At 42.1% G+C, this 13,003-nt stretch overlaps 1 protein-coding gene across 1 annotated transcript in view; it reads right to left on the reverse strand.

The window, feature by feature from the left end:
• Positions 1 to 3,859: 3,859 nt before the first annotated feature.
• The window catches only part of SH3GL2 (SH3 domain containing GRB2 like 2, endophilin A1), a 48,873-nt gene continuing 39,729 nt past the window's right edge, over positions 3,860 to 13,003 (reverse strand). The window contains exons 5-8 of the mRNA XM_064290910.1: positions 10,922 to 11,080; positions 8,597 to 8,700; positions 6,728 to 6,783; positions 3,860 to 4,232 (exon numbers count right to left, since the gene is read on the reverse strand). Coding sequence (XP_064146980.1) covers positions 3,970 to 4,232; positions 6,728 to 6,783; positions 8,597 to 8,700; positions 10,922 to 11,080 — 582 coding nt within the window. The 3' untranslated portion in view covers positions 3,860 to 3,969. The remainder of the gene's footprint in view (positions 4,233 to 6,727; positions 6,784 to 8,596; positions 8,701 to 10,921; positions 11,081 to 13,003) is intronic.

Here is a 13,003-nt window from a genome sequence, read left to right on the forward strand (position 1 = left end):
GAATGGCATTGAGATGCAGCTCTCCATTCTTTTGCATTCAAAGCTGTCCATCCATGCTGCTCAAGAATCACAGCTCTTCCTGCCCCAGGTGGAAGGCCGGCTGCCATATCTTAAGCACACAATAGCTCTGATGGACATTCAATGGTCCAGCCCTTAAGTGGTTAGCATTTATTGGGTCCTCAAAAAAATACCTTTGTTCTTTCCCTTGATGCTCCTTTAATCCAGTGATTCATAATATGTTCCCAATAGCTGGGCCTGGAAATTGGTCCTGTGGTTAATCTTCTGCGCAGCACTCTAAGTCTTCTCTACCAACCATCACCCAGAGTTGTGAAGGGAGGTTCAGGCTGCCTCCTCCTTCAGCATTAAATCTTTCCTACAGAAATATCACCATCCCCATAGAATAAAAGGCAGTTTACATCTTGAGCAGTAGTTCTTAATCTGGTTGATAAGAGGGTCTTGAAACATGGGGTCCACATGGTTACAACATCCAAAACACTAGAAGCAGTCTCGAAGACAGCACCATTCAGGGACAGACTACCCAATAAGCAAATCTGAAGAATTTCACACGGACTTCACAAAATTGTTCACTACAGATTAGTAAGTAAGCACAAATAAACTCGTGCATACATTGCTTACTGGTTAATCCGCCCCTGCTTGGGCTACTTCTGAATTCCTAAGCAATGTAATGCAGAATAGGATTTGGCACATACCTGGATATATGTTCGTACTATACGCAGTCCCAGGGAAATTTCATTTCTTGGTCCTATTATTCCTATTGTTTACCGATTTATGGCAAAGAGAAACTAAGGAAAAAATAATAACTTTCACAAAGTTTTCTCTTTAAGACATATTAGAAAAATAAATGACACAACTGCCACACTGAACTTGTTTTACATTCTAGTTTGGTTTAGTTAGTTCTGTTTCCATTTCTAGTTCAGTTATTTTTCTGTGATTAGATTAAAAGACAAGTGTTTTGGAATAAGTTCAACTTCCCCAGTGGCAGTCCACAGAGTTAACTGCTCTTTTCTACATTTAAAGTTTTGTAAAAACAAATTTATTATAACTCAGTAAAAAATAAGGAACTCTGACAGTGCTGAGTCTGATAAGTTTATTATATACGGTCTTCAAAATACTCCTTTAAATATTCTTAAGTTCTTCCTGGAGTCTGTGGTCATGGCACTTTTGCTCCTTTTGACGTTGAGATACTCTTATCTGGTGCAAGGTAGTGTTATCTTCCCATTGGGGCCATGGCTGAATGTGCAACACGAAAAAAAAATACAGTGCTTTATTGGTCCAAGTATGGCTGAACACATGTATTCTGTTTCTGGGCTCTCTATTCGGTAGAGATCATTGATTTTTCTATCACATCAATACTATTGATGGTACTGATACATTCTATCACATCAATATCACTATCTTAATTACTATAACTTCATAATGTTTTCTGTCTAGGAAGAGTAAGAACTCTAACCTTGTTCTTCAAGAAGAGTATCTCTTTGTATTTCCATATGAAATTTACAATAGGTCCCTCGACTTTCTCATACACACACCCACTTCCTCAGATTTTGGCTGAAATTGAACTGAACCTATAGAGAAATTTGGGAAGAAATGACATTTTTACAACATTGAGTTTTCCAATCCATGAACATAGACTATTCCATTTTCACTTTCTCGCAGACCTGTTTCATAATTTTCTATGTGGAGATCTTAAATAATTATTGTTAGATGTATTTCTACGTGTTGATTTTTTTGATGCCTTTGTAAATGGTATTTGTTAATTACATTTTTCTAATTGACTTATTGGTATACAGAAATAAAATAGAATTTTTGAATATTGAGCTTATATCCAATAATCCCATTAAATTCACTTATTGACTCTAATAGCTTATCTGCAGATTCTTTTGCATTTTCTGTATTCACAATAATGTCATTGGTAATTTCTTTTTTTAAATTGGTTTTAATAATTGATCTGTAATACTCTAAAACTCCTGTAGCCAGCAAAGGGATTATTGTTCCTTTATCAATTCACATATAACTTAGTGTATTAGATTACAACTGTTCATGTTAGATTACAACACAAAGGACACCCAATACATAAAGACCATGTTTATTTTCCAGCTCAGGAAATACCTATTTTACACCCCTTCTCCCCCACCCTCCATATACACAGAGAGAGAAAAGAACACTGGCTTTTGGCCAAACTATATTTCCATGTCTATTTCTCTTTTCAAGCATGAAAGAAAACAAAAGACCAGTTGAACTGATAAGTTTTATTTGCTCCTCTGAATATTATATATATTCTGACGATATCTCATTCAACTTCTCCTAGAAGACTTTCTCTTCCCACTTTCTTACTCTTGCTCTCAAATCCTCCTCCTTCTGGGGGTTACCAAGAAGTTACCAGTGTCCAGGCTAGCTCACTCCTTAATGACAAAACATTCACCGCTTACTGGGAAGTAGATCTGGGGTGGGAACCCAGGACTGGCGTGGCTGCATCAGAAGCAAGAGAGACTGGAACGGGCCCTAATCCACCCATTCTCTAATCCAAAGAGCTGACACAAAATAAAAGAGCAGAGCCTTTGGTTCTGTCTTCAGCAATATTTATTGGAAACAGCAATGCTTCCCATGGTAAGAGTTTATACATTAAGCAGTAAGATTTGCCTTTCACTCCACCTGATCCACTACCGCGGGTGGCACATCCAAAGCGGCACGTTAAACCTCTGAGAGAATCTGTACACAGTCAGATAAATAGAGCTCTGGGTAACTAACAGGACTTGAATGACTGATACGAAAGAAAACACTAATACGTGTACACACAGCACTGTACACACAGAATGAATGCAGATGGGGTAGAAGGGACAGAAGTAAAAGTAATGGCAGAGTTGGGGAAGTTTTGCATCCGCAGCCACACGTCTTAAACTGCTAAGCACAAAATTATCTTTATTTGGTCCTCATTGAGGGCAGAATATGCACAAACAATGTTCAAAGAACACAAGGTAAAAGTGGAAAGGAAAATATTTACTGTTTCTTGGTCTATGAACTACTGTGAAAATGGTTTCTAGTATTTTGTTTTTTTCCTTGCGTCTTTGTGCCAACTGGATTCATGAAACATACAATTAATAAAACTGAGGTGAAGATATTTGTCCCCCCCTCCCTGTAACCTTCAGAAATGTTTCTGTAGAGAAAGAAATTCAAGCTTCGAAACCAGGTCTCTTCCCAAGTCCTCATAAGGAAGAATTTTTTCTTTTTAGCTCCTCCCACAGTACGCTGATTGCTAATACTTTTACTTAGAAATAAAACGGGACTTCCCACCCCATCAACAGAAGGAATGCAAGAAAACTAGCTTCACCTCAGAAACAGGTATATGGCGGGGGGGGGGTGGAGGCACGGGGCGGGGGGGAGCACAGGTGACTGTCTTCCAAGAAGGTTTTGAGCCCACACTCAACACTTTTATACTGATACATCAAGTTATTAACTCACTCGAATCAGAAGACAATTTGCTGGTGAGTGAGGTTTTCTTTGACAATGCTGTGACTCACATGTTTGGGAGGGGGCAATGTGAAAGAAAGCAAGGACTTTCTCCTTTTTAAGTGGAGAACCTGAGACCTCGAGATGGCCCCTGGGTGACAGACAATATCTTTGAGAGAATGGGTTTTCTGTGATGTGGCTCATCGTCATTTTCTAAGAAGCCACTGCCTCCTGAGAACTGGGTAAACAGCAGTTCTGTGACTACTGGCTGGTCTCGGATGGTGTTTAAAAAGCACATGCCATACCCACTGGGCTAAGAAGATACCATCCATCACCATGACCCTTGTGGGACTGCACAAGTCAACCAAAGATACTCAATGGGGCTTGATGACTTGGACCACTGCGGCCTGCACTTGGGATGTGTCATAAGCAGCATTACCAAAGCAGTGGTTCGACTTAGCTATCTGGGCCAACAGGAGGTGAGCCAGCCAGCACAACGGCCTAATGGGGCAGGGCAACCAGAATTTCCACGTAATTGATGGGGAAGAAGCCTGACTGGCCGTGAAGCATTCCCTCATACCAGTTCTCATCAATTTGGTTGGTGAGTGTGATGATATCTCCCTCTTTGAAACCCAACTCCCCTTCATTTTCAGGTTCAAAGTCGTACAGAGCTCGGCAGCAGGGCTGATCCATTGGGACACCTGAGTGTAAGAGGGGGAGAGAAGAACACAAAAGGACAGGGGTATTTAACTCCACAGAAGCTACTACCTGCTACACCACCTGGCTTGGCTGTTCCTCTTCTTCCCTCCCTCACTCCTCTTCCTGTTGCAGCTTCCTCTTGTTCCCATGCCAAAACCTATTGCTGTGGAATCCAACGCTGACTCATAGCGATCCTATAGGACAGAGCAGAACTGCCCCATAGGGTTTCCAAGGCTGTAATCTTTATAGGAGCAGACTGCCACTTCTTTCTCCCACAGAGCGGGTGGTAGGTTTGAACTACTGACCTTTTGCTCAGCAGATGAGCACTTAACCTTGTGCCACCAGGGCTCCTTTCCTCTTGCTACTAGGTCCCAATATCTGTCACATGACCAGCCTACCCTCTATCAGTCTTCAGAAACTTTCTCAGATTGCTGGAAGTTGTTGGGTATTCTTGTTTCCATTTTCAGTATGAAAAATAACCACATCTATCCTTGTGCTATGTACGAGAGTTCAGTAAGTTCTGCCTCCCTGATGATGCCCAGAGGCGGGAGCCCCAGTGGTTTCAGGAGTTTACAATGAGATTTAGGTTAGTGATTCTGCTTGGTCACAATTCTTTCAAGTCACCCCTTTAAAATAATCTGCACATTTGAAATAATACAGCTAATTACATGGACAATGCTTTGCAATCCAAGAATAATATTTCAGTTCTCACTTTTTAAAGAAATGATCATTCCAGGCTCTGGGAAATAGCTATAAAGTGGTGGAAATAAAACAATATAAATATTGGGTTCAAGTTTTTACTGTATGTAACCTTGGACAAGGCACATTTGCAGTCTCAGGTTCTTTGTCTAAAATTGGCAGTAACAATAGAATTTACTTCACAGGACTTGACACTATTAAATGAGATTATGTAAAAATTATGTAATTTACACTTGGTAAAATGATGCATATATAAATATGAGGAGTGTATTGGAGCTATGGTATAAAAAATAATTTATTCTACCTTAAGTAAAACAATGAAGGATGAAAATCATGTCTTAAAAGGGATCTATTTATAATGAGGAGTCCCTGGGTGGTACAAACGGTTAACATGATGAGCTGTTAACCAAAAGATCGGAGAGTGGAGCCTACCACAGGCACCTCAGAAGAAAGTACGGGTGATTTACTTCTAAAAAATCAGCCCCTGAAAACCCTATGAAGCACAGTTCTCCTCTGACACACATGGGGTCACCGTGAGTTGGAAATCAACTTGACGACTACTGGTTGATTATTTAAAATGACCATCCTGTTAACATAGCACTCATGCACACTCATATACAGACTTAGACGAGTGCACACAGCTCCCAGGCTATCTAGGCGGCTTTGAAAAGAAACAGTGTAATTTATTTGTTGGACTTGTAGAAGGCAGAACATTAACAAGACTCCAAGTGAAAAGTAAATACGTGCTGATTTCTGGGCAGGGAGAGGCACAGCTATACATAATTGATATGACTAGTGTTTGTAGCCAGCTGACTTCAAAGAGCCACTGCTATGCACACCACCAGGCTGGGCACTCTGGGCAGCCCAGGTGAGCACTCAGGGCAGAGAGCCCCCACTGCTCACAGACCTCACTTCACCTCTTTCAAGTCTCCTGAGAGCATCTTTAAAACTTGTTTATGGAAAAGAACAGCAAGCACTGGGTTACAGGGAAATAGGAGAAAGCTGCATATCTGTGCAAGCTATAACCAATGTAAACCTGTTTCCACTTCTTCAATCAAGCAAACGCTAAGATTTAAAATGCCTTGAACGCAGGCTTTAGTCTAACTGACATGCAGGTGGTGGAGAGGGATGGTGCCTACCGAAAGAACACAGGATTGTGTATGTATCAATCTTCCTGATGATAGAAAGTAATTTTTAGCTTTTACTGTATCAAACTTAGTCTCATAGGACAGTGAACTGGGGACTGGGGGTGGGGAGAAACCTAGCAGGTGTTGAGAGATTCAAGATACATTCATCTGCAAACGCTTATATTCCTGTGACTCAAAAAATCAGGTTTGACATGTTCCTGGAGTTGGTGTGTGGGTCGTATGTGAGTGTGTGCGGGCACAGAGGTGTCCAGGGCATTCACCTTCCTGCAGGTGGGATTCACAGAAAAAGAGAAGAAAACATAAGATAGCCATCTAGCACCAAACTGACACATTAAGGTGATTCACAACCAAAAAAAGAGGGTCAAAATCAAATGTGTTAGGTTAGTGTGTGCTGATGATTGACACAAATAGAGACTAATAGAGAGAAGAGGGAAAAAGGAGGGAAAGAAAACATTAATGAGAAAAAGAGAAAGGATCTCGTTAAAAGAATTTCTACCTGACAAAATTATCCTCTAAGAAATATATTGCCATATAGTTCTTATGCGGCCAGATGGAATTTATCCTAGAACTGCTGGAAAAGGATCAACAGGGCCTACTCAAGGCTCAAGTCATGGAGCTTGCAGGCTTAAGCACCTTACCTGCAGGTTTGGGAGTGCCTATGTGGGAGAGGCCCCCATTGGGCTGAGCACTGTCCCCAGGTGGGAACTCCAGGCTCATTCGAGGTTTAGGCTGATATTCCCTTCTAGGCTGAGATGAAGCTTGCCTTATTCTGTGTTAAAAAAAAAAAAAAAAAAAAGATTATGTAGCCAATTAAGTTAAAAAAAAGCAATCAAATCCAGGAAATTCTTGAGTTACCCACCAGTCTACCATTACAGAGTTTGAAGAATCTGAAAAGGACCCTTAATTGTCTTATATGTGTGCATGTCTGTGCTTCTGGTGATGTCCCTTTATGATCGCACCCTCATTGTCTTCATTCTTTCTCTCCACCTCTCACTTCATTTATTCAGTGCTCACTACACAAATGTACCGTACTGTGCCAGGTATGCAAAGATGAGTAAGACACAGTTCTTGCCCTTAAGCGGCTTATGGTCTGCAGGGGAGACAGAACATACACTGATTATGGTAAATTGTAGTAAGTGTTGTTACAAAGACATGTACAAAGTGCTACAGGAGCATGGAAATGGAGGGTGAGGGGAGGACCACCCCTGCACGGGGAGCTGAAGAAGGGAACAAAGAAGCGGGTAAAAGCTATGTAAGAGTAGTTTCTGGATGAACATGTGGAAGAAAGCCATTCCTTGGACAGCATGAGGAGAAGGTCGGGAAGGAGAAGGAGCCACTGTGGAAAGTCTGAGATCCTGGAAGGGGGCATGGACTGAGGGAAGGCGGGGGAAGGTGGAAAGGTATAACCAAGAAATGTCTTCTGCACACCTCCTAAGTACATGCCACAGTTGGAGGTATTCATTAAGCCAAGTACGCAACAGATTTGCAAGGACGGGGAGAGCTGAGGGATGGTGACTGTAGAATGATATTGGCTCTGAACAGACTTCAGAGGATAAGAAGGAAAATGGCTCCTTCATGCTCAATAGATGTCACTGAAGTGGGTGGTGGTAAACCTTTCTAGAGGCTTCAGAGAGCTACACATGATTCCACAATGGTGCACTGAATGAAGATTCACAGTCGACGCACTAGTTAGGGACGATGGTGAGGAGAGGGAGAGGACGGCTAGATGAAAGCAGGAGAGGGGGTTCCCAATGGCCCGGCATAACAGGATTGCAGCCTTCACTATGCATGTAGCCATCTCATCAGCTGTGAAGGTCTGATGTGGTCCTGATCTGAGAATAAAGGCTGCTCAGGTGATCTTTGATGGATATATGTTTAGCAACATCATCCTGCTTAATTTGGCTCAATTAAAAAAACAAAAAAACATGAGTTAGAGGGCAAGGCCACCGCATATGTTGCTATGGCTGTGCAGGCTGAGCCCATACAACTCCAGAGAGCCCCATTCACACAGTGAACGACTACAGCCCCATGGAGGGCTGCTTCCGAGGAGGAGGGACAGTAGCCCTGATGGTGGAGGATTCACCACCAGTCAGAGAAACACAGTTGTGAAAAGATTCACGCTTTCAAATCAGGTATGTTTGACTACGAATCCCAGTTCCACCACTGTGTCACGCTGGGCTAGTTACTCAACCTCCCTGAGCCGCGGTTTGCTCGTTTGTTAGGTCAGGCCAAGGATACTTAGCTCACAGGGATGTTAGGAGGGTTGATGATGATATATATTCAGTACCCTTGAAGAATATCTGATCAGCAAATTGTGTCCATCATCATTAGCATTCTGGTGTTCCAACTGTTGCAGGCAAATATAATCCAAATACCAAACTCTTATAAACCCAAGACTCAACAGAACAAAACACAAGAAAAAATAAAAACAAGACTGACAACACACAAGGTGCCTGTCTAGGATCAGCAGAAATTTTGGCAGAAGTTTGTCTCCAAATAGGGTCCATTGTTTCCACTTCTTTACACATCATCATTGTACAGCAAGAAAAGGAAAATTTAAAATGCAGGGAACTGCAAAATACCTTTCTTCCAGCCTGACGGTGACTTGCTGCAGAATCTGGACCGCCTGCTTGTGGTACTCCAGCTGGGCTTGTACGAGCGCAGAGAGCTGGCTCACTTGTTCAATCTGCAGATCAATGGGGGAAACCATGCCTCAGTGACCAGGTCCCTGCCCTTACACAACTACTACTGCCCAGTACATAGGAGAGAGCTGCCCCCGACATATAGTCCACTGCCCGATGACATCAATGACTGTGTGGTGAGCCAGGCTGAGACAGAGTTCCGCAGGTCCCAAACTGAGTAAGCATAAGAGAGCCTGAAGCATCCTTACGTGTGGAAACTCCAGTACCATGAGGAGAAACATCGGTAAGAATCCTCATGACGAGTACAGAACTCCCATTAAACAACTTCATGTCTACCGACCACTTTTTGACTAGGCTTTGGCTTCTTTTATTGATTTTATGTAGGAAGAAGATGCACTGACAAAAAGGCTTGATTCTTTGCTCCCTATTTTTCTCATGTGAAGTTAATGTTGTTGTTAACTGTCAGTGAGTCGGTCCCCAGCTCATGGCAACCTCATGTACAATGGAATAAAATGTTACCCAGTCCTGCACCATCCTCAGGATTGTTGTGATCATTGGGATTTTTTTTTTTTTTTGGTGCAAGTCCAGGTTTTTATTATCTTGCACTGTTACTGGAGCTTTACAGCAGAATAGATGGTGGAAGATAACTAGGTGGATTTGCGGGGGAGGAATCCATAGGGTTTTCACTGGCTAATTTTCAGAAGCAGATCACCAGTTCTTTCTTCCTAGTCTATCTTAGTCTGGAGGCTCAGCTGAAACCTGTTCAGCAACACAGCAACCACCAGCACTGACAAATGGGTGGCAGCTGCACGGGATTGGAATCAAACCCAGGTCTCCTGCATGGAAGGGGAGAATTATACCAATGAACCACCAACTCCTTTTAAGATAATATTAGTGCCGTTAATAAAAAAGTGAATATTGATTTCTCATACCATGGGAGGCAGGGTGATATGATGGAAAATTTTGTCCTCTCTGAGCCTCACCTGCAATGTAAGGGGCCTGGATCAGGTAACATCTTGGGTTCTCTGCAGCTCTAATATGTAAGTATCACTGGTTACTCTTCATTTTGTGTCTCATGTTGTGATCTAGCTGAGTAGTACCTTCAAGGTCAACAGAGGCAATGCTGTCCCGTGAGTTTGGGGGTGGCGAGGCCCTGGATGTAGGGAAGGATGACTGTGATTCAGGTCACTCCTCATGCCTATAGCACTTCTTTTGAGGAGTTAGGTGAAAACAAGTTGTTTCATAAACACACACCTACACTCACACATCCACAACCCCAACCATGTCTCAGGTGGTGGGAAAGTCCTGATGTGTGCAATATTCCTTCCACGCCACTAGTCAGGGTCAAGGTAGTTAAGCAATGAACACATAAAGGCTATATAAACATCTTGGCTGAAGCCGGTCAGCAACTGTTGTGAGGGCAAGGAGGTGGGGATGAGCAAGGATGGAAAAGCTGGTTAGCAGGTCTTCTTATTACTTCAGGGTTTAAAACAAAAAAAGTTGCCGTGCAGTTGACTCCAACTCACGGTGATCCATGGGTGTCAGAGTAGAACTGTGCTCCACGGGGTTTTCAAAGGCTGATTTTTCAGAATTAGATCACCAGGCTTTTCTTCCAAGGCACTTTTGGGTGGACTCGAACCTCCAACCTTTTGGTTAGCAGCCAATCACATTAACCATTTATACCACCCAGGGGCTCCATATGAAGGAGAAATCGTCCTTACGGCTTTAAGCTTAAAGAACTCAATTTAGTACTCTGGCAATGTGATAGCATCTTTTGAACTATCTATGCACAAATGCAGTTTCTATGCTATAATCATTAATCTCAACAGAAATCACCTCTTGAAAGATAATGTCAACTTTACTTCAAACTACAGAACATCTTATGTTGAGCGCTCAATTTTGGAGGTATTTCAGTCAATATTCTCTTACAATCTGAAGTCAATCTGACACAGAGTACTTATTCAGGTTATTAGGCTTTTATCTGAACCATCAGAAACATTCTTTAACTTCCCACTACTGGTAATTCTTTAAGATCCATCAGTGGACAAAAATCTAGTTCAATCAATCTACAGGAATGCAGAAAAGACTTTAGCATTTCTCAGTCTACTTTATAACCTCAAATTATTTAAAAGAAATAACCACCTACTGAAGTTCTCATTGTACAGTGTAATCAGATATTAACATTTTAAATATCACCCCCTTAACACATTAATTTTGCCTCTCAAATGGCAAGATTAAATTAAAGACCATAGGAGAGTCACTCACATCCATTTCCAGGAGATTGAACATGCTTGACTCGGCAATCTCTTTAGACTCATCAAATTTCTCCAGAGCTTGACGGAGCTCTTCATCTGGAATCTTGCCTTGTCGTTTCTTCTTATAATCAAAGTCCAGGCGTCGACCCTCCAACTTCTTCAGATGATGCTGAAAAAGTCAAGGGCAGGAATACACTTTGAAAGGACTTATGGAAAGAAGGCCTTTTTCAGCTGGCTTCCTCATTGTGCCCATTAGTTTCCAAAATAAGATGGCCTATGTTTAAGATATAATGTTACCGGAGAAATAAGGACACATGCATTAGTAGGGTAAACACTTGCAGAGGCTAAAAATACTTAAGGAATGAGAATGAAACTGTGTGAAATACCAGCACCTTTCATTCTCTGGCCCTGCTGGGTCAAACCCAAGCTTGGATAGCTCCCATCCCATGACAGAAGCTGGGAAGTGTACACACACCATACACATGTAGAAAGGACAGGTGCACAGGTCCTATAGGCTCCATTTTCAAAAGAAATGCTATCTCACGAGAAGGAAGTTCGTAAGAAGGCAGGTGAAAAGCACTTTCTGTGAAATACCGTTAAGAAAGAATGGCATTTTTACTTTTAGAATCATAGAATGTGAGTATTGAAAAGGACCTCTCTTTGAGGCAATCTAGTCTGTCAGAATCACCTATGTTATTTATTAAAAATATGGATTCCTGATCACCTGAATCAGAATATCTAGGGCTGGGGCCTACGAATCTACATTTTAAACACATGCCCCAGGTCAATGATGATGTAGCTTTTGGGAACCCTGGGTTTAAGTCTCTTACTTGATAGATAATAAACTCAACCACAAAATCTAAGTTGGAAGGGACCTTTGGAGGGATTTCACCTAAGGAGCTTCAACCCTCATTCAGCCCAGCCTCTGTCTTACATCTCTAGTAACCAGGTGGGAAAGCAGTTTCCCAAAGCTACAGAGTACTGTGTTTTTCCTGAGGGCTGCAGTCTTCTACTATGAATGGGTAGGAGAAAATGCTGGATTTTCCTTTGCTCCTGGGTGTGTATGGAGTGGACGGGAAGGAGACAGAAACATAGTTGAGAGTGGCGAAGAAATAAGAAGGGAGAGTAATATCTAAGACCTCTCCTTCCACCATATCTCCTGCCCCCAATTCATGCCCTGATTCAAACTAAATGTATGTTCCTTTTGAAGGAATATTCTTTTAAGACATTTGAACTAATTGTCACTGCAGGATAGAAGAACACTGGAGTTAGAGTTATACTTTGGATTTAGAGTGAGTCTATGACCTATTAGCTATGTGACACTGAACAAGTAGTAGGACTGAAGGAGACTGTCATGGATTAAATTATGTCCCCCCAAAAATGTGTGTATCAACTTGGTCAGGACGTGATTCCCAGAGCTGTGTGGCCATCCTCCATTTTGTGATTCTAATTTTATGCTGAGAAGATTAGGGTCAGATTGCAAAACCACCATCACTCAGGTCACCTCCCTGATCCAAGGTAAAGGGAGTTTCCCTGGGGCGTGGCCTGCACCACTTTTTATCTCTCAAGAGACACAAGGGAAGAAAGCAGAGAGTTGGGGACCTCATTCCAACAAGAAAGCAGGACCAAGAGCAGAGCGCGTCCTTTGGACACGGGGTTCCTGTGTCTGAGAAGCTCCTCGACCACAGGAAGATTGAGGGCAAGGACCTTCCTCCAGAGCCAACAGAGAGAGAAAGCCTTCCCCTGGAGCCGACACCCTGAATTTGGACTTGTAACCTACTAGACTGTGAGAAAATAAATTTCTCTTTGTTAAAGCCGTTTGCTTGTGGTATTTCTGTCATGGCAACACTAGATAACTAAGACAGAGAACTAAGGCAGGAATAAGGAGATGAAGGAGACCTTATTCCAAGTTATGGAAGTCCATTTTACAGTCAAGAAAATTAAGCTTCAGACAGGTTCAACAAATAAATGATGAATGAATGAATGAGCAAACACTATATACCCAGTTAGACGAAAAGGTAGTTGAACTTTATTAGAAATAGCTCAACTATTCTATGTGTTTTTAGAAAGAGAATAGCTGGGTATTCCTCCT

This window comes from Loxodonta africana, chromosome 9 (genome assembly GCF_030014295.1).
Source record: "Loxodonta africana isolate mLoxAfr1 chromosome 9, mLoxAfr1.hap2, whole genome shotgun sequence".
NCBI lineage: Eukaryota > Metazoa > Chordata > Mammalia > Proboscidea > Elephantidae > Loxodonta > Loxodonta africana.